This window comes from Panulirus ornatus, chromosome 8 (assembly GCF_036320965.1).
Source record: "Panulirus ornatus isolate Po-2019 chromosome 8, ASM3632096v1, whole genome shotgun sequence".
In the NCBI taxonomy this organism is placed as follows: domain Eukaryota; kingdom Metazoa; phylum Arthropoda; class Malacostraca; order Decapoda; family Palinuridae; genus Panulirus; species Panulirus ornatus.
In genome coordinates, this window is record NC_092231.1 from 42,113,786 (window position 1) to 42,137,252 (window position 23,467).

General features: G+C 42.7%; 1 protein-coding gene across 2 annotated transcripts in view; it reads left to right on the forward strand.

Annotated features, from left to right (window-relative positions):
* Positions 1–23,467, forward strand: part of LOC139749905 (nephrin-like) — a 219,453-nt gene that overhangs the window by 138,533 nt on the left and 57,453 nt on the right. For both annotated transcript variants that reach the window (XM_071664308.1, XM_071664309.1), the window contains exons 3-4: positions 2,114–2,293; positions 16,488–16,640. In XM_071664308.1, coding sequence (XP_071520409.1) covers positions 2,114–2,293; positions 16,488–16,640 — 333 coding nt within the window. The remainder of the gene's footprint in view (positions 1–2,113; positions 2,294–16,487; positions 16,641–23,467) is intronic.

The window sequence follows — 23,467 nt, forward strand, 5'->3', positions numbered from 1 at the left end:
CTACTCTTTCCACTGCGGGTCATGGAGAGGAGTACGCCTGGCTTCTCCGATTAGTCCTACCAGCCTCCCTCAGCCATTCCTCCCACACCTTCCTCGCTTCCCTCCTACCCACCCATCGCGACCAACACCCTCATTACCACTCACACCCTGGGGTCAAGGCGAGCACCACTGGCTTCAGAGATTCCACCTCATCTCACCCTCACGGTCTAGTTCACTGAAGTTAAAGCACATAAATGAGAAATCTTGATACACATTCACCTTTACCTCAGAACAATAAGTATAAAGTAAAGAATTCTTACTTATTCACTTAATAATGCAGGGTGTTTTTTCCTTTATTGTGCCGCACCTGACTCAAATTTGACAAAGCAAATGCCACAAATCACATCATTCTCTTTTATCGTTTACTGATCATACCAAAGAAAAAAAAGTTAAATGATCCTTTCTGTGGAAGTGAATTAAACACTACTTTCTGGAGAACTCCAAAAATCCTAGGAGGCACAGTCTCCAATCCTCACTCCAAAAATCAGTTCACAAAAGCATGACAGGAAAGACTGTGAAATCACTACATCCTAAAATTGTTCATCTCACTACATATCATTAGTCGAAATGTCATAAACTAAACAGTTAAGATCCTGGGAAAAAAAAAAATATTCAGACAAATGCCAACACAACGTATCTCTTACGATGTAAACAGATATCTGGCCGTCGTAACGACCCTGATTTTCTCACGCTAACTCCGGGTTACATAGAGTATAGAGCTTAAGTAGTTCCTTGAAGAGTTTCTAGCTTTCGTCTTTGCTAAGTGCTCAAGTCGTATCGAGGAGCCACGAAGCTGCTGAGCTGCTTGAAGTGTTAGAGAACTAAATTGTCTCCGGGTTGAAGAAACAGTTCATCAATGAGCAGCGTCCATTCTTGTTGGCGAACTGTGGCCAGACTCTTATTTCCCTCTTTTGTTTTCGTTGTGAGTAATCAATTTGTTTATTCATTCAGTGAAATTGCTCCGTATAAGTTAGAGAGTGGCATGGACGCTGGGCAGTTCCTGGGATAGGAAGAGAGACACAGGGACGGACAGAAAGACAGACAGACAGACAGGCCGATAGACAGGCAGACAGACAGACAGGCAGGCAGATAGACAGACAGATAGACGGGCTGAGGAACTCGAGCATATCAACACACGAATGCCTGAGTTCGTCTCACGAAATATTAATAGAATCATCACGAAAGTGTTTTCTGTCAGTTCCTTAACTGGTCAATGATTCATCATACGTGCAGAAATAATACGAAATTACTTAACACTGAAGAAATGATTATAAGAAGTGTGATCAACAACAAACACAATCTTTCTTTCTACTGTATCAATAACACTATCAAATGCCATTAAGATATTTCCCTCAAAAGACATGTCATGTACTGAGATGGATCAAGAGGTTTCCCGTAACACTACAGGTTTCTTCAAATAGTTTTTTTTCTGTAATATGTTTATGGATTTACAACATAGAATGTTCATTTTAGAAAGACATATGTGTGATGTTATAGGTGAACTGATGCTATGTCTCTCTTCGTCTCTCTTAATCCGTGTATAAAAGGCTGCCTGAATATATGTGGTCTGGGGCAACCAATGTCCCATGAGGTAGCCAAAATACCTTTAAACCTTCTAGACTACAGATAGATATATCAATGAACTTCTTAATACAGTTATTACATCCTTACACACACACACACACACACACACACACACATATATATATATATATATATATATATATATATATATATATATATATATATATATATATATATATATATATATAATTTTTTTTTTCTTGCATACTGTTCGCCATTTCTCGCATTAGGGAGGTAGCGTTAAGAGCAGACGACTGGGCCTCTGAGGGAGTATCCTCACCTGGCCCCCTATTCTGTTCCTTCTTTTAGAAAATTAGAAAAAAACATGGTAGGTGAATGCCAGTGGATGACCTCATGCCAGCACTGAGAATCATCTTGCATTTCATCACTCAAAGCTTCGCATTCATTGGAGCCAAAATTGAGGTAGCAATTAAACCCCTTACCCGCCCACCTCTATAGCTAACTAACCTTTATATCCTCCCTCCACCAGGCTTCAACCGAAGCATCCCTGGCTTTCCTCGCTACACCGTCCTCGGGGAAGAGGCCGCTGGGATCCACAATCTGAGGATTACGGAGGTCGTCATTCAAGACGATGCGGAGTACCAGTGTCAAGTGACGCCCTACGGCAGCGCTGGAGCCATACGTCACGCAGCGAACCTCACCGTCCTACGTAAGTTCAACCAATGTCTTGTTCCTCACACCCAGGTACAGGTGGGGGGCTCGAGACGAGCCCCCGAAACTGACTTAATTCACTTTTGTCAGTTATATTAGTCTTAAGTGTTGATTAGCATTACTTAATATCCTTTGAGCTCTTTGGTTAGATAAGTGATGCTTAACCTCACGTACAAATACACTAATCCTTAATCATTATCTCTAGTAAGTTAGATAATTGATAATCTGATTTATTGTTGAACAACTGCTACTCATTTATTGCAGCCCGATTGCTTAGAGTCAACCATAAGAGTGGGAAAACCATACACCTCTCTTAGGATCGTCAACCAGTGTGATTTTTCGATAATTTTTAGGTTTCTATATAGATGTGTAGATGTTCCCAAAAATACAAATGTTACTCCGTCTAGAGAGAGAGACATAACCTTGTAGGTTTTTCAGATATACAGTAGTTGGTGGCTGTAGTTCTAGGATTCTTTTTCCCCAGCATCTTGGCTACATCTAAACTACCTGATGTGCCATTCTAATGACTACTGTTATTGCTATTGATGTACGAAACATCAGATGAAGCAGATGTTTTGCACTGGATTCAAATCCAGCGATGTTCATTTGTTTTGGCGTCTTTTCCTTCAAATTCTTAGCTCTGTACTTAGATTCACAGACCTTTACTATGCTCTGTGCTTTTATGTCATGAATATAGAGACCTCATATGTTTCATTATTTCCCTCCTTTTTTTTCCGCTCTTAGATTATCTTCCCATATTTCCTCATACATTATATCGAGAGCATTTATTGGCGTCTTCAAATTTATATTGTCTTATTCTTTGCTCTGTGTCCTCTGTTCTTCCAAGACCAACTTCCGACAGTTTTTAGGACGTCATCTGCAAGCATATCTCGCCTGCGTATACATATGGGTAATTTCGCCTCACTTTTTTTTCTGTTCTGTGTGTTGAATCTCCTTTTTTACCCTCATGATCGTAAAACAGGATTCCCTGTTTCGGAAATCTTGAAACCAGCCTTATGCTTATATTGAACGACAAATTACATTTAGCAGAAAAATTTGCAGCCCTGACCAGTGTCTCACTAGCCACTGAAGCTGATGTTCTCTCTCTCTCAGACTGGGACTATTGCTTCAACTGCAAAATCTTTTGAGATGTTGTGGAAAATGTTTTGAGGTGTTGCGAAAAAAAATTTAAGATGTTGCGAAAAATCTTTGAGATATTGTGTAGAAATTTTAAGATGGTGCGAAAAAAATTTGAGATGTTGCAAAAAATCTTTTGAGATGTTGCGAAAAAAATTTAAGATGTTGCGAAAAATCTTTGAGGTATTGTGAAAAAATTTTAAGATGGTGCGAAAAATCTTTTGAGGTGTAGCGAAAAATCCTTTGAAATGTTGTGAAAAATCTTTAAGATGTTGCGAAAAATCCTTTGAGAAGTTGCAAAAAAATGCTGAGATGTTGCGAGAAATCTTTTGAGATTGTTGTGAAAGATCTTTTGAGATGTTGCGAAAAATCTTCGAGGTGTTGGAGCCAACTTATGTGGATTATCTGATGTGAGCCTTTCGTGGCAGCAGTTCTTGTAATGACCATTTTCATCCATCCCTTGTTATCAAAGGAGTAACTTCTACATTCTTCATGGATTCACTTTGGGAGTGGAGTCTACTGGAGTGGAGTCTACTGATCTGGCTGACATTGTCCTTTACTTTGTATTTCTTCTTGTCATTCCATCAGTTCTTCTGGGTCAGAGAGGCTTGAGGAAAAGGTGAAATGGTTGCGCGAGGATTGTCCTTTTTTGCTGTTGATTTTGTGCTTCGACGTGATACGCTTTTCCTTTTGTTATTTTTGCTGTTTTTGGCTTTTTTTTTTGTACTAGAGCATCGCTGTCGAACGAGGCCATGATTCCTATAATGAAATTAATGATTACATTAAGCCGAATACATGCGAAAGTTATCTAAAAGGATACTAGGCATTGTTCCTTCCACAATTAATCTACCTAATTAACGTATCTAATTAACGCTGAGTAAAAACGTACGTCGGTATGGCATCAAAAAACATGATTTTAATGAGTTATGTCATAAGCGATCATATCAAGGCATGATAACGTCATGAAATCGGTGATGAATAAAACCGCCATGTGTACAGCGAACTTGCTCGTATTCTACCTTGAAGGCATCTGTGTCTCTGGTATCTGGAAATAGAATTAGATCACAATGGTGGAGGTTTTCTAAAAGTAGATAGGTGATCTTGGTGCCTGTGATATATCACTCTGGTGAGATAATGTCTCTTATCATAAGTTTCTGTTTTTTCTTATCTATCCCCTTATTTACCTAGTTATCTCTCGACCAGGACACACACACACACACACACACACACACACACACACACACACACAACACAAATGCAGATAAAAGTACAAGGAAACAGAAAATACGAATTGTTAAGCGCTTTCGTATATGACATTATCAAGGAATTGAAATATGATTTACCAACTGCCACTGGGCGGGACAGGCACATGAATCAAGAAACAGGTAAAGGAAACATGCAACGCATTAATATAATTATTTATCCCGGGATCAGTTTCTATGGGAGTCCCGATTTGACCCAGGCCATCTTCCTGAAGGTTCCTACAGCCCAAGGCTGCGCTGCATCCAGTAACATGGGATTGTAGACTCCTTTGCAGCATGAAGTTCTATGACGAGACTGTGCCCCCAGTGATACAACCTCGCCTAAGGTGTGTATTCGCCTCGCGGTGGTGTAGCCTCGAACTGACGGAGTCGAGCGTAAAGCTTTGTTGATGTAATCTTGTGGTAGTTTAGGTGCTTGGAGGGCGTGGCGAGGTAGTGTGCCCCGTGCACTAACTTACACAACCCGCAAGGCAGGGAAACTTGGTGCTGCTGCTGTCGGAGTTAGTGAGTTCCCAGGGCATTAGTTCCCATAATTATGTTGCCTCCTTAATACAAGCAGCGGGAGGAGGAGTTCCCGCTTATCCATTCGCGTTAGGAAATGCTTCGCTCTACCATTAGCCTTCGTATGCATTTATAAATAGGAAGTGCAAAAATTCCTCCATTTGGATTATCTGAGCTTGATGAAAATTCCTCAAAATCTGCATTTTTTTTCCTTTTTTTCAGGAAACAATAACAACTTCCATCCACAAAAGACCGCCACTGAAAGTAATATGATTTTTTTTTTAAACTTCCTCTTTTTCAGTCCCAGTTATATACAGCCATCACGAATTCAGTCCTTGTCTTCCCCGTTATATACAGCCATCACGAATACAGTCTTTGTCTTCCCCGTTATATACAGCCATCACGAATACAGTCTTTGTCTTCCCCGTTATATATAGCCACCGCAAATAGTCTTTGTCTTCCCTCTCATATACAGCCGTCATGAATAGTCTCAAATTTCTGGGAAAGTGACCCATCCTCTCTCACCTGATCAGGTTCCCCATGATCTAGCACAGCTTTTGCTGGCTCTAAGATAACCGAGTTACATCAGATGTTCTTTGTTTATATGTGGATAAGTCTAATTCACTCTGCAGTCAGTTATAAATCTTAACTTCCACAGGATAAATACGTCTCAGGTATTGCTCCTACGTCCCTTGTGTGAAATCTTATCTCAACTCTTGTACTTCTCGATTTAGTTTGTCTTCTGGGTCCCTTGTCGTTGACATTTTTTAGATATGTCACTTTTAGTGGAAATTTCGCCATATTCACCTCAAGCTTTGGTCTCGATAAATTACACAGTCAATATGACCAGGACGAATCCTTTTAATATAACATGTGTTTCCTTATGTCATTGTTATCTCGTTTTTGGATAATTAATGATTGGGCTCCTGCTTGTATTGTACTCCTTAGAAGCTTCCCCGGCACTTCGTAGAGATGTTTATATGTCCTGTGTTGTACTGGTGCAACAGACGAAAGGATAGTTTAAGATGCACACATAGATACATAGATCACACATACCCAACTCTCTCTCTCTCTCTCTCTCTCTCTCTCTCTCTCTCTCTCTCTCTCTCTCTCTCTCTCTCTCTCTCTCTCTCTCTCTCTCGGGGAGCCTGGGATCCAGTTATCCAAATCTAACGCTGAGGATGTCAAAGTCTGTGCTTTTCACGTGATCAGGAGCCAAAAGGTGAGGTTCAATCTAGTGAAAATTTCAACCGTGTACTCACACCACTGCCAATGTTCCAGGCTTTTACAAACGTACATTTAAATTTTTCGTTTGGGGGAGAAGTGGTATAGCCTCTCCTCGCATATTTCCCCGCGGAGTTTGGCTCTCAAGCGCTATATTTTTGCCACAGAATCCTCCACCGCAATACTGAGTGGCACAGGCTTGTTCACTGTGGCGCTGTGGGGTCACAGTATAATTCATGACGTCGCCTCAAGACGAAGTATTGCTCAGTGTAGCACTGCAGGGCGCACCATCGCTCAGAATAGCACTGCAGGCCATGCTATCGTTCTGTATAGCACTGCAGGCCACGCCATCACTCAGTATAGCACAGCAAGCCACCCCATCACTCAGTATAGCACTGCAGGCCACGCCATCACTCAGTATAGCACAGCAAGCCACCCCATCACTCAGTATAGCACAGCAGGCCACACCATCGCTCAGTATAGCACAGCAAGCCACCCCATCACTCAGTATAGCACAGCAGGCCACACCATCGCTCAGTATAGCACAGCAACCCACCCCATCACTCAGTATAGCACAGCAGGCCACACCATCGCTCAGTATAGCACAGCAAGCCACCCCATCACTCAGTATAGCACAGCAGGCCACACCATCGCTCAGTATAGCACAGCAAGCCACCCCATCACTCAGTATAGCACTGCAGGCCACACCATCGCTCAGTATAGCACAGCAAGCCACCCCATCACTCAGTACAGCACTGCAGGCCACGCCATCGCTCAGTACACACCATCGCTCAGGACTGGAATGCCCGGGGAGTCATTCAACTCTGCCAGGGGCGACTGTGTCGATAGAGCTCGGAGCGGAGAGCACACCCCCAGCGTCAGAATCTTGTGGAATATCTGCCGAAGCGAAGGTGCGGGTAGGCCTTTGATGCCATAAGAATATTGTGGTTCTGTCGGCCGAATACCGTCGACTATCCCTGCCCTTCCTGCGTGTCTGGGGCCTCTCTCGCGGATACTGGTGGCGCTACAGGAATACAGATGATGAATTCCGGGCCCCATTTTCTTGGACTTCGAGGCTTGTAAGAGGATACGGACACCGTCTAGCAGAAGAGGGACACACACACGCGTGTGTGTAACGATGGTAACTTGTGGAATAAGTATCGACAGCGGTTCCGAGAGCTCGCTTTGTTGTGCTGCGGATGACTCTGTTTCGTGAATATGAATGTACTTCCGCGAATATTGATGACACGCTACACATCTAGACGTGCTCATGAATACTGACCAACTTCCATGAATATATGTATAAGGAATACCATCGAATATCCTGGCCTCCTACCCCACACCCACAACGCAGACTAGGCCCTCTGTCCCGCCGCCCTGTGTGGATGCATCGCCTCTCCCCGCGATGACGTGTGGGGTTTCAAGAATTCACGCTGTCCAGTGGACGAATCAAATATCCATCAACCACCATCCCGCAGCGCCGATCCCCTTAGCTAGTGTTGGAGTGTCTCATGCATAATATACCTCCACTCCTGCATAAGACATTTACGAGACGTAGGTGACTAGTTCTCCTAAGGCTTGAGGAGGCTTCGGCTGTGGCCAGCCGTATGGTCAGTGTTACTGAAGGACAAGGTATGGAAAGACCATGTGAAAATACTACATCTTAAATCCAGAGGTGCGCGGAATGCGCAAAAGGAGGGAGTACCTTGAAACATCCGAGGCCCAAAAGACTCTTCTCTTCAGCACCTTGTCTGCTGTCATCAGAAACACCATGGGGTGAAGAGCAGAAAAATCTCAGCGTACATCGGACGCGTATCTACAAAGTGTACCCCTGATGTTCTTGCCTCAGTTGAGGCTAATTCATGGTTGTATTTTGTGCGACTCCCAAAAAATGTACCAAACTACCCAGGTTGTCGGGGCGGTGTGCATTTGCGGGCTGCGGCTTCCAACCGTTTGGTCAAACAACGAACTAGCCCAGCAGCCTGGGATATCCCAGGATATATTCACCAGGTTTAAGTTCATCTCAGGTAAAAAAGAAAAGGAAAATGAGGGAGAAGGTAATGAAATTAATTAGAGCTCCCCAGGTGATTACAGACCTGACCGATAAAGGTAGAAAGTTGATGGGAAATGGGAGAGATGAAAGAAGGAAGAGAATTCCATAATTTCAATGATCGTGGAGGGAAGTGGGGTACCATAACGGTCCATCCTCGTGTGGCTGGTGTTCAAGTCTCAATTTTTTCCCTCGACCTTTTTTTTTTGTAAACTGATCTATGCTGTGAGCATGGGACACAACACTGCCAATTATATTTCATCATTCGTAATGTGTGTATTTTGGTAGCAGCATGAAAGAGCTTTTCGTTTCTATCTTATAACAACGGGCAGGGATTTCGCTGATCCCGTAAGCTCAGAATTACTAATGAACTAATTCATCAAGTTATGGGTTCACAAAGCTTATATATATATATATATATATATATATATATATATATATATATATATATATATATATATATATATATATATATATATTGGAAAGGATCACAATTTTCGCGTGATCAATATATTCCTATGAGTCCACGGGGAAAATGAAACACGAAAAGTTCCCAAGTGCACTTTCGTGTAATAATCACATCATCAGGGGAGACACAAGAGAGAAATATAACAGTCAGGATATACATCGAATAGACGAAGCTAGGACGCCATTTGGTAAACATGTGATTGTCGACAATCACATGTTTACCAAATGGCGTCCTAGCTTCGAATCAAAAGACGGAAGTGCATCAATAAAATTCTAGATTCTACCTTTCTATATTGGTTAATCATAACGCATTTACTATCACGAGGAATTCGACAGCTGACCGCATTCGATAGCTATGTAAATATAGTTCTTTGAAATGACTCTACTGGATAGTTGGCTAGATTGGAATCCTACGTAAATTACGCATGGCATTTTGCGAGAAAAACTGTTGGAAGCGAAAGTGAGGAACTCTGTGAGTTCACAACACCGGAGGTATGAGGTTTGCCCCTGTCTTTCTCCTCACGGCATATGAGGCGTCCTACTCCGGCGCTGTTCACATGGAGGCGCTGCTTCTGCATGCATTTCGAGAGGGCGGACGCACGCTCGGGAGGCGAGCGTGATGGAGCGAAACGTCAGAACAGCTGTGCCGACATGTTGCGGACTTGTTCCGATGACATGGGAGAGACGGGAGCCCACGGCATGGCAGGGTACAGGCAGTGGTAGGGAGGGAGGAGGAGGGAACATCACTGCTAGGCAGTTCTTGGAAAGTCAAAAGCATTGCAGGATTCGACGACGCCCCAGAGCAGAGGCATTGGTTCTGGGAAGGGAATGTGTTGAAGAACAGGGCGAGATATGCGGATGGGAAATGGTGAACGGATGGGAAATGGTGAACGGATAAGAAGCAATAGATGGGTCAGGAATAATGATGAGTGATAGATAAGGAAAAATTGATAAATGGTTATTGGGCGATAGATAGATGGTGGATGATGCACAGATTAGAAATGATAAACGATTTGTGAGCAATAGACAAGGTAGGAACAATAGACGGCTGATGAGCGATCGACGAATAAGAAGCTATACTCGGAAACCTAGCTATAAGTTGGTTGGAGAGGATACATAATGACCGACAGACAGATGAGATGTGGAAAGCGCGTAGGAAGCAATAGATGGATTAGGAACAATAGACAGCTAATGATCAACCTATTAATGATAAATGATAAACGAGTACCAAGTGATAAATGGGCTGGGAACGATGGATATCGAAAGACAGTGAAGTGATAAACGATAGGGACATTAGACAAAGGGTTAGCGATAGACAAGCGAGAAGTGATTTACGGACATTAAGCGATTATGGTGTTGGAAACGATAGACAGGCTGTGAGCGAACTACTGGCTGTTATGAATGGATGTTGAGCGATTTATGGTCGATGAGACACAAGCGGACGCTTAACGAGCGATAGACAGACGGGGTAAGGCAAGAGAGATGACGGGGAGCGATAGGTGAATAGCCAGTTATGGGCAGTTGGGTAGCGAGAGAGAATATTAGATATCGACTTCGCTCCTACATTAGTGTTGGCTGATGGGCACTTCTCGAACCCCAGCCTCTGACCCATCTGTTTTCAGTGGTAGCTGTGTTTACAGGCTGTTTGATGCTGCAGTAGGCATACGTGAATTATGATCGACGATAAAGAGCGTTCTGAGGGTTTAACCATGCTATGCTAGGTGTTCATAAGACTGTGATGAGGTTGAATGGAACGTTTGGTTGCACGATGGTATGTGTTCTTCCGCCTTTGTGTATGAGTGGTGTGTGTGTGTGTGTGTGTGTGTGTGTGTGTGTGTGTGTGTGTGTGTGTGTGTGTGTGTGTTTATGTGTGTGTGTGTCTGTGTGTCTGTGTTTTGTGTTGACGAAGCTCAGCAAATATCAAGATGGTCCACCTTCAGATAAAGGTCGAAAAAGTAAAAAGGACGAGATGAACTTTTGATTCGAAATACCAGGCTCGCATTTTGAGGCCTCAAATACCAAGGTAACGGTGGAGTAATAAGTGTACAAAGGATCACATTCTATAAACGTTGAGTCAGAAGACTGAGGCTGACTTATGATGAATATCGAGATGAATAAAGAATGAGACACGAGAAGCGGAGGAGTCGTCTGTCTGACACCGTTGCTCAGTGACGCTTGGGTCTGTCCAAGAGACAGAGAAATGGAAGACTTATGCAAAGCACTATATAGATAGGCAAACGTTCGCATGGGATACGAAGCCATGAGACATCTACAGGTGTCATGAAACAGACAAACTGTTGTGAATGTTGAAGACGAGGCGACAGTGGCATATGCGATTTTGGAGACTGTATAGGAAAGCCGAGAGCAGTGTGACGATACGTTGAACTACAAGATATTTATAGGAAAACGAATAACATTTCAGTAAAACGTTTGATTGGGAGACGGGAGTGTATATTGCGCGGGGAAGGGGGAGATGGGGTTGGGAAATGCACGAACATCCCATGACGCCATGAACCGCTAATAAACAAAGGCGTTTGAGCGCTCCCTATAGGGTGTGGAACCCTCTTCTGTCCCGAGCGATATAATGTGTTTCGACATCACACAGCATTGGGACAGCCAAACACCACGGCCGTAACAAGAGGTGGAGCTCTTGACGTGTGCCAGTACTGTGGATTGTAAACGTTTTCAAATGGTCGAATATTGAGCAATATTCAGCTCGAAATTGTTTCCATGTTTACCAATAACATAAACAAAGCTCCGGAAGTGTTTGGCGAAATTTACCAAAACGACGGAGGAGAAAAAAATATATATAGGAAATATATAGATATGCAGATCGTCCAAGGTGCTACCGGACTCTGCCCGGATGTGGTTACAATGCGAGTGAGATGTCACCACCAAACGAGGCTGTTATCATTGTATCGCAGTCTCGTAGATGAACTTCTCGCTCTAAAGGAATTCATCCTTTCCCTGCAGATGAACGTGGTGCGGACTTGAAGCTGCAGGAACCCATAGTGAAGGGGTCCTCTGGATGATAATGATAATAATGATAATAACATGATAATGATGATAATAATGATGTAATGATAATATTGATGATAATTAAAATAAAGATGTAATAATCATAACGTTGAGAATAATAATAATAATGATTATGATAATAATAATAATAATAATAATAATGATAATAATAATAATAATAATGATAATAATAATGATAATAATAATGATAATAATGATAATGATGATAATAATAATGATAATAATAATGATAATAATAGTGATGATAATACTAACAGACCTGGATACAGAAATACACATCAATGTCAGGTAACGAAAAACACAAGCGTTGGCGAACTCATCTCTTGACTCTCCTTAGTATTGGTCAATTACCTAAAGTTTTTACTTAGCTTTTCTGTGAATGATTTTATCGGTTTGGTATCCACTGTATCCTCGAGCAACGTGTTGTACCAGTGTTCGGTGTGTGAGAAGAGCCTTTTGATAATCTAGTCTTGCAAAATGCATTTGATGTTTCAGACACCTATGTTCTATTCCTAAAAAGCCTTCCGTTTTCTGTCTTAAAAGAAAAAGAAAGATGTTTCTTGCATAGCTTTCGCGTCTTTACATATTTCTTGTCAAATATCTTTTGGTTTTGGTATTGACTTGTGTCTTTACACCTCTTAACCTGATCATAACTTAAGATCAGAACTGGGTAGAGGTCTAACCAATGACCTGCTCACTATTCGGTTTAGTTTCTGATGCATTTTGATTATCATTTCAAATGAATAGTCAAAATCCTCCATCGGTATTTTAGATGTCAGCTAATTTTGCCCTTGGATCTAAGACTTTAGATAACAAGGACTCTAAAACCTTTTCTTTTTTTATCATTATTTCCAAAAAAGTAATTTTCGAAAGACTGTCTTCTTTTTGACTTTGTAGCTTTTATTTCCCTCAGTGATGCACCCCATATTTGTCATTATAAAGTTCCTTTTGCCATAACACTGTGTAGAAATGAAGAACAATAATACGAGAAATTCACCAAATTTATCTTTGTAAGACTCATGCATCGTTTGGATCAAAATCAGATTTTGAAGCTGAGTTGGCTTAGGAAGACGGCTGCATCGTTAGATAGATTCCCGGATAATCTGAAACCTTAAGTCATAAGCCCAACTTACAACCATCTTCAGACGTATAGTTGCAAGTGTAAAAGTGGACGTATTCTATAGATCAACAGATGATAAACTCAACTCCCAACGCGATGTTTGCACTGCTGTAAACAATAGTAATTTATGAATGGAATACAGGGACGGACGGGTGTGTAGATAAAGATAGATAGATAAAACTTCTAATAAATAAGCTAATATACATGGATCAGAAGTCAGACAGAGAGAGATAGATATAGATAGATAGATGAATAGATGTACAGATACGAAGTGGGAGAGATGACTTGAAATGATGAACACACTTCAGTAGCCATCCTGCCACCAAGTGAACCCACACCAGGAAATACCACGACATAAATGAAGAGTCAGACAGACAAGTAAACAGACTGACGGACGGACAGACAGACAGATAAACGACAAAGAGACAGACAGACAAACACGATCACCCACCAAAGCACCAACTAAACCGTAGCCGACCCTCTCCGCCTACTCCATCCTCCCGACAGCAAACGTTTGGCCAGTGGTCGTCGAATCCATTGTGAGTTCCAGTTCTAAGTTGCGCAGATCCAACAGCCCAAGACTGGGGCGCTGTTGACTCCCCAAACACGGGGAGGACCAGGTGCTCGCTCGCCTGGGAAGGAGTAAATGGAACGGGATTACTTGGTTGGCACGTTTCCACACATCCCTCCTGCGCTTGTCCTCTCCCCTCTGCGCTACCAATGGCTTTCGACTCTCGTGGGCAAAAGGATCTACTCCCACAGATAGGCGATAACAACAGCTTGCTTGTGCGACACAAATCCCACATCACATGTTATAGACATATGTCTCCTAAGCATCGAAATTCCTCTGGCCTAAGGATTCCAATATCTTTCCATCGATGCTTAAAATTTCTGAACCTTTACATTTCTCTTTTCAGTTGATCCCTTTGCAATCCAACCTTCCTGCTTTACAAGGCAATTCTTAAGTCGAAAAATATCTTATATCTCTTTGAGCTTTCAACCTCCAGGTGGTAAACCATTTCACCTTCTTGTCCCTAAATATTCTCCTTCCCTTGAACTAAGTCCTCTTTCCCCCTGGCCATAAATAATCTATCTCCCTCGCCCTTAATATTTCAGCCACCCTGACTTAAGCATCTGTCCCCCAAAGCGATCGATCAGTACCTGTATCTGACCCGCCAACACACTCGAGCTTCAGGTTATAGATTTTACCATCACTGCCGCTCCAAGTCTCGTCTGGGATTACGGAACTTTTTTTTCCCCCGTTTGTCAGATCCAAGAGCTTATGCCAGGGCGTAATGCTCACGGTGCTTGATGCGATCCTCACCCTGAGGTTTTGAATCGCATGTCAGTGAAAGCTACCTTATTGCAGCTTTGTGCTTTGCTGCGTATTTTCAATCATTGTGCTTCTTATTCATAATCTGTCACATGGATATTTCTTGTCTTTGATCTTCTTTATGAGATATGATCATTCCTTTATCTCACTTCTCTTGATGTATTTGTTTAGACCTTTATGGTTTGATTGCTTTACTTGCTTATGTATTTGTTTGCCTCGTGTTCTTGGGCAAGGACGAAAGCAAAAAGTAATCCTTTCCGGCCTTTTGGCTCTTAATCTCTTAAAGAATATGCAGATTTTTTTTTCTATCTTGTCATTATATTTTATCATTTTCATTCAAAAACGAAGAAAATTTACGCGGGAAAAAGCGTCTTCCTCCCCTATGACGACATCCCCTTTTCCTCCTTGCATTGTCCTCACCACTTGTGAGGCAAGCAACGCCACTGTACCCTCACAGTGTCCTCATTACTCACGGTGACTCCGCCACTCTCTTCCCCCCTCACATTCACACGCGTTCACATGTGTCCTTGATTCATGCAAAACGCCACCGTGCAAATGCATAAAACATCGTCGAAGATCAATTACTCAGGATGATCGTCGTAAAGCTTATGCAAGCCTGCCTGAATATTATCCAAAGTTCCCTCTCGACCCCGTGCACGTGATTTCCACTTTTTTTTTCTTTTTCACTAGCGGGAGCCGGTAATCTTCTTAATCCCCCGAGATTTATGTGTCACGCTCATTCGTGGAATTAATCACCTGGGGGTCTCCCCTCGTCATATTTAGGCAAATCCCCTTCACATCCCCTTTCTATCTCGAGCCAGTTATCACATTGCCTTTTCGAGTGGAGAAGCCAATTCCCATTTCGATTTATTTATTATTTGTGGAAGATGATGTATCATTTATATTGCAGTCCCCTGGCTGAGGCAATATGGTCAGTGATTTATGTGTTCAACGAAAGTTCATTAAATTCTCTTCCATTTTCTTTTTTTTTTCCGTCTCTACTCTCGATGTAGATTTTATGTAATTAACGACAATTACGACTCTTCTTTATCGTGTAATGTGCTAAAACATGAGTTGTGCAAGGTGCTCATTTTCATTATGGTTTAAGTGCCAATTGGGTACTCCGGGTGCTCTCTCTCTCTCTCTCTCTCTCTCTCTCTCTCTCTCTCTCTCTCTCTCTCTCTCTCTCTCTCTCTCTCTCTCTCTCTCTCTGCAGCACTTCAGGTGCTGTTGAGTGTCACTTTTTTCTTTACTCCAGGTAGCTGTTCTCTCTCTCTCTCTCTCTCTCTCTCTCTCTCTCTCTCTCTCTCTCTCTCTCTCTCTCTCTCTCTCTCTCTCTCTCTCTCCCACCACCACCACCACCCACCCACACATGGGCTGCTGCTGGCCTCCAGCCCACAAATTTACAATCTCTCAGTCTCGCTCATAATTTTTGATAACACGTAACTAGCACAAATTATTCTTCGTAACTCCATATTTGCTCTGTGCGTTATATTTCCCTGCTACTGAAAGCTGCATATCCTCTGGCTGCAAAAGCCTTTTGGAAAGTAGCCCTAGGTAACACCAAGATTCCTCTACAGATTTTGGTTTTGGGGGGGCTGGATATCCTCCCCTCCTATTTTACTTTTCCAAAAGAAGGAACAGAGAAGGAGGCCAAGTGAGGATATTCCCTCTAAGGCTCAGTCACTTGTGGTTGACTCTGTTTTTCTAACGCGGGAAATGTCAAATACGTATGAAAAAATATGTAAATACATAGTCAGCATCTATATATATATATATATATATATATATATATATATATATATATATATATATATATATATATATATATATATGTATATATATATATATATATATATATATATATATATATATATATATATATATATATATATATATAAATAGATATATAGATAGATAGATAGATAGACAGATAGATAGATAGATAGATATCCTGTCTATTCCTTAGTTTCCCGTATGTTTTCCCTGTCTTCCTAACTCCACCCATCCTACCGAGAGTCCCCACGTCTAAATCACCCTTCCGTCTTCCTCCTACAGTGCCTCCTACGAGTATCGAGATGGTTGGTCATCCTCCCGACGCCCAGATCACCGTCAAGGCGGGAGACTCGCTGACGTTGGAGTGCCTCATAAGGGACGCTAAGCCCGTGTCTCAGGTGGCGTGGTACAGGGACAACGAACCTCTTAGACTGGGTAAGTTGGAGTGAGTTCTGGCAGGTGGAGTGCGTTGTCGTGTGTGTGTGTGTGTGTGTGTGTGTGTGTGTGTGTGTGTGTGTGTGTGTGTGTGTGTGTGATAAGTTGGAAGATTTGGAGGACAGAGGGATGAATAAAGAGACAAGTGTGTGTGTGTGTGTGTGTGTGTGTTACACAGACACACACATATATAGACCACACAGACCAAAGGTCCAAGCTAGGTGTTCTGGCCTTAGATCAACTAAAAGAAGATGGGGGTCCCTTTAAAAGCAGTAGACGAAAAGGATATTAAATTTGAGACACAGAGAGAGTTTACGTGATCCAAGGTAACCACGAACTTAGACCAAACATTGGAGACACATGTGTGGCTAGGGGACCTCGTTAGGGAAGTCTTGCGTACACAGGTAAGCTTGGAGCTCTGACCATGGATCAATTTTGTGGTGAATGTTTTATGCGTACGTCAAGAGTTCTTTTCCTTCTAATAATGACCATCCAGGACCTTGGCGACCAGTATTTCCGACATCAACGATTGAGAAACATCATTACTTCTTTTCCTTTTCTTAATAGGGTGGTCAGAGGAGTGGAAGAGGAGGTGAGATAGGGAAAGGGATGGTCTGAAATGGAAGAGAAGACCGAAATGTGTACAGGTGTATGGTAGGATCCCTTTGTTCACTCTCTCTCTCTCTCTCTCTCTCTCTCTCTCTCTCTCTCTCTCTCTCTCTCTCTCTCTCTCTCTCTCTCTCTCTGACTCACGCCACTGGTTAACTGGGGTCCTGTGTCTGCGACGGCAGAACAACACCTTCATCGGTTCTCGCTTACGCCGAGATCCCCGCCAGTCATCCTCACGTCTTGTTCGGTATGCCTTGCCTTTGTATAGCCACACGTTTGGCTGGCTCAGCCTGCCAAGGTGTCAAGCTAGACACATGTGTCAGCGAGTCGGATATGCTATTTACGGGTATTTGCCCTTTCGCTTTATTGCTCCGGTTATTCACTTAGTTGCTAAATATAACACACGACTGTGTGCTACAGCTTGACATATATTGCTCCCTCACAGTTATCATTCTGGTTATCAATAAACATACTTGCTGAAAGTGTATAGTAACGCCTCTGTCTGTGATTAGTCCGTTTCGTACCTGACGACCACGTTATTTATCGAGCCATTTGTGTAATTGTTCGCTTAATCATTTCCTTGCCGGGAGTTGTTTGGGGAAAAGGTAATGACTTTCCGGAGAGGACCTGCCTCGGGAGGGTTTCCTCTCTCTCTCGTTTGTCACTCACTCATTTTAACAGGGGTGTAAATCAGGGACGGAGTTGTCGTGTTGAAAATACGTTTCAACTTCTATTCTTTATATTCTCATTTGACGCTGTAGCAGTTCTGTTAGTCATATGTTTATAATTTAGATGATATGAGCTAAGGATAATGCTCTCTAATGTGTGTATTTTCTCTAAGTCATACGTATATAACTCAGGTGGTATATGCTTGGGATATTGATCTCTGATGAGTGTATATTCTCTAAGTCATACGTCTATAACTCAGGTGGTATGGGCTGGGATAATGGTCACTGATGAGTATTGTTTACATTGTGTCAGCTGTTGGGGCTAAGAATACAGGTCCTTGCTCAGCTGTTGGGTGTACAATACTCTCGTGTTCATCTCTCCTCACGTTGAACTGGCTGTACTATGCTTCTTATTGTGACTGTCTAAAATAAGACATATCAGTCCTGCATTTTTTTCATTTATTCTTTTGTCGTGACCGACATGGCATGATTAGAGCAAGCCTTAATTGAGGAAGAGAAATTAGCAATCAATCATGGCTTTGATAGTGTTTGTGGATATGACTCTAAAAGGAAGAAAGGTTTTATGGAAAGGGAAAGACAAAAGAAGGAAAAGAATTCCACGGTTTAGCTGTCCGAAGGAAGAAGGCGGCATCATAACGGCTCATCCTCGAGTGACTGGATTCCACACAGGAACGGTGGGAAGCAGAAACTGGTATTATTGAGTCACACGTCCTCATCTGTCTGCAACTCTCCCACTTACTGTACTAGAACCTCTCTCTCTCTCTCTCTCTCTCTCTCTCTCTCTCTCTCTCTCTCTCTCTCTCTCTCTCTCTCTCTCTCTCTCTCTCGTCTGCAGAACCACCCGCTGCCGCACCTGGCTACCTGAAGCCCAGGTAAACAACCTCCCCCCCCCCCTCCCCTTAGGGTACTTACACAACATCCTCCCTCTTTACCCCCCCCCCCCCCCAGCCTCCACCTTGCCCGTCATCAGAGAGTAAATGACCGCTCGCCACCTCCCCCACCAAATGACTGTATTCGGTAATTCAAGTGGTGTAGGGCAGCGGAGGCCGGGAGTAAAATCAATAGGTGTAACACCTCGCCCACTTGTAACAAACAGCTGTGCGAGAGGACAAAACCCCCAGCTACAGCCACACTCTATCTTTCTCTTCAACTTTTATTTCGGGGAATTTGGGGGAGGGGCGGGCTATGATATGTTGCTCCACGGCCTGTTTAACGCACGTGTGATTTACAGGTGTGATTTACATGTTTAGTGTGGTTCATGGTGTATATCACAGGCAAAATTTACGAGAGTGAAGTATACTTTTGTTCTTGTTTGTTGCAATAAACAAGAGAAAGATTCAGTCCTTTTGTTCCTGTTTGTTGCAATAAACAAGAGAAAGATTAAATCCTTTTTTCGCATCAAGAAAAAGATTCAATCCTTTTTTCGCATGTAAGTTCAGTACAGTTCCAGCGCTCCTCTGTTTGTCCTCTACATCTCGAGATACACCTTTCTCTCCCTCCCTTGACAGTGCTTGCGTACAGTACAACCCTGCCCTATTCACCTCCGAAGTAACGGCCAAACTCTTCAGAAGACAAGGAGAGTAGCATGTACATTCCCCCCCACTCGTTGATACGCACAGTACATATCCTTCGTCCGTTGCATTTACCTGAATTCTACTCCCGTCCAGGTTACTTCCTCCATCCCTTTGCGAGCCTCCAATACACTCCATTAGTTCGCCACAACCAACACCCACTCTTCAGCAATATCCACTACACCCTCCCTTGTTCTTTAGCAGCACCGTGTACAACACCCACGCGCCCTCAGCTACACCCAGTATGCTACACCTGACTCCACAGAACAATGGCTCTATATTCTTTTCCTCCCTAACGATATCCAGGACTATCCTCTTGTCCTTTGCAGCATCCATCACATACCCGTAGAGGCCAAAGCGACCGCAGAACTCCTCTTTAGTCACTATCAAAACTCACTGTTTTCTTGTCGTCTTCCAGTATTACACTGTACACCAGTGGCTCGGCCCTTTCACTCGAGTGTGGTTCTGGATATTATAAAGCTCCAAGAAAGGAAAGATTGAAGCAGTTTTTCTACTCTGGTTCCCTTCAGGCAAATTACCACGCAACCACCACAATTGTCTGGAGTATAGTGACGTATTCCCTGAAGAGTTGCCAGCATAGGTTGAATGAGGAATATCCGAATATCTATATTTAGTCCACTGGGGAATGCCATGATGAGACCAGATCCACTGAGGAATGCTAAGATAAAAGCTGGTTCCCTGAAGAATATCAAGAGACGAGCTGGTTTCTTGAGAAATGTAAATATGATAACTGGTCCACGGACCAGAGAAGAATGGGTCTACTTCGCAATACTGAGCGCTGGTTGGCTGGATACTATCATAAGAGCTGGTTGACTGTAAACGAGCCAAGGTAGTTCATTATACAGGGCAAAGAATATATCACCACTGCAATAGCGAAAGCTAAATGTCCCAGGAATTCCATTCGTTGATCGAGCTGACTTCTGCTAAGAGCATTTCGAACCAGGAGAGCTAAAAAGTTAGCTGACGAAGACATAGCAAGGACCAATCCACTGAGGATTTTCATGATCAAATTGGCTGAGTTTAGTCAGGAGGTGTTAACTGAGCATCCACTTGGCACGGGAAGATGATGCCATCTAGTGTGAAAGAAAAAAAGCGAGGAAAAAAGAAAGAAAATAAAATCAGGGCTTCGTAGGTGTCTGTAGACCCGAATCTTAAAAATGAAAAGATTTTATGAAGAGGGAAAGAAGAAAGAAGACTTAAGAGAATTCCAAATCTTAGATGTTCGGAGGAGGAGGAGGAGGAGGAGGGGAAGAAGAAGAAGTGGGTATCATAACGGTCAATCCTCGAGTGCCGGAAGCGGTTTCACGTGCGGAGTGCCTGGCAATTGTGAGTCTGGTCGTGTTGGCAGCATGGGCAAGTGGGCCCCTCACTCTAATTTTTATGAGGGTGTTGCCATGGAATGCCTCTGCATTTACCCTGCTCCACTTTCCCACAACTTCCCTCACCCCTTTCACTCCGATTACCCCATGTGATAGAGACACACACACACACACACACACAAGCGAGTTTTTCTCTTAATTTCCTACGGATGCAAGACAGGGAGGGATCCGCTCTTCCTTGCCTTTTGATCTTTACAAATATTTTTAAAATACAGTAGGATATGTGATGATGCCTTTATTCAAAAAAAAAAACCCGGCCCGTTTTCTCTTGTGATAGGGAATTATTTAGTACTTCCATCCTCGATTATTTTGATGTAATATTAGATGAGGATTTTCATCCCCTTATTACTCCTTCTTACATCTATTAAGAATATCTATTTTGTATAGATAGATATATTTCTTTTTACTATATAGATTTTCATGGCTAGAGTCAATAAACCCACAGTTTCATTTTCTTTTTTTCTTCGCACAAACATCTTGTGATGTTCATTATTAATTTTCTCTTTTCTTTATTACGTATTGATAAGGCAGTTGATATTTTATGATCATTATTATCTTTCGTAGTAGTAGTAGTAGTAGTAGTAGTAATATTGTCATCATTATCATTACAGCTATCATTATTATTATCATTATCATTATTATCATCATTATTATTATTATTATTATTGTCATCATCATCATCATCATCATTATTATCATTATCATCCCAAGGGCCCCTTCTCTATCATTATTATCATTATTATTATCATTATTATCATTATCATTATTATCACTATTTTTACTATTATTGTTATTATTATTATCATTATTATCATTATTATTGTTATTATCATTATTATTATTATCATTATTATTATTATTATTATTATTAGTAGTAGTAGTAGTAGTAGTAGTAGTAGTATCATTATCTTTTTTATTATCATTATCACTGTTATCATTATCATCATTATCATTATCATTATTATTATCACTCTGTGGATATGGAACCCACGATCGTTTGTACAAATACTGTGTGGTGTAGGATGTATATCACTCATTTATTTATTGGTTAGTTAGACCATTTTGCAAAACGATGAGAGTGCTTTGATGTTAGGCGTTATTAGAGGCGTTTAATCGTACGCAAAACACACACACACTCATACACACACACGCACACACACACACACACACACACACACACACACACACACACACACACACACACACATTCAGAAAACCTCGTCAACATCAACAACACAGCTCCTCCTCACCCACCCAGCTCCAATCACATCCCTCCACCTTCCTACACTCCCCCTTACTCTCGTCCCTCGCCCCCCATTCTGGCACCGCCCCTGGGGACCTCTCCACTCATCACTGCCTCGTCCACTCCCTGTGACCACTCATCCCACCGTGAGCCTCCCTTCGTCTGTCCTCACTGCTGGTGTCGGCCTAGTTTACCCACATCTCGATGGGCAACCTTGAACTCCGTTTTCTACATCTCATACTCCACAAGTTCCTGTTTTCTTCCTCCTGTTCCCCAAGCCTACTCTGGGTTCCACTTCACTGTTAACCATTCCACTCTAGGCTCCACTTCACTACTGACCACACCCTCTGGGTCCCACGCCCCACTTCATTATTAACCAATTCCATTTCACTACTGACCATCCCCTTTAGATCCCACTTCTCTACTTACCACTCCACTCTGGGTTCCACATAATTACTGACCACCCTCTTCTGGACCCCACTTCTCTACTAATCACTTCATTCTGTGTTCCACATCACTATTGACTACCTACCTTTAGTCCCCACTTCACTGCCAATCATTCCACTTCACTAACCACTTCACTCTGGGTTCCACTTCTCTACTAACCAGTCCACTTTGCACTCCACTACAAGCCGCACAATTCGGCTCTACATCATAACAACCTTTCCACTCTTGGCCCTACTTCATCCACCTCACTGCCTGTAAACCCACCCAAGTACACAGTTTACCGCTCCACCGAATTCTGGGCCCCATTTCTCCACTTCACGCTCAGGTGACCTCTTGACCACTATCCATCACCCCTGTAGGATCGTTTTAAACTCACCCCACTCATGACCTTGCTCTTAGCTCACCTCTTTGGTCTCCCCTCTCCCCAGTAAAATCTCCCTAACCAGCCACCCATGGAATCATGGAATCACCCCACTTCACCTCCCCGCTTGCCAGTATAGGATCATCTTGTACACACCCCATTCGTGATATTACTCTTAGCTCACCCATCCCTTATCTCCCCTCTTCCCGCTATGTAGAATCGCCCAAACCAACCTCCCACGGAATCACCCCAAACTCACCCAACCCCCCTCCTTCCCCCTATATATATATCTCTCCCATCCCCTCCCCAAGATCTTTATCATTCTCGCAGAACAACAAAGACAGGAGGAACTTGAGATCAATCGCCCTTGTCTCCCGCTCGACTCCTGCCGAAAATGCGAAAAGAATGCCGGATCAAAAGGCGCTCTCTGGAGGCTGGGAATTTCCTCCTTCCCCCCTGTGGGCAGTGTTGTAACATGAGTGCATCTTCGCCTGGATAGCGCCGCAA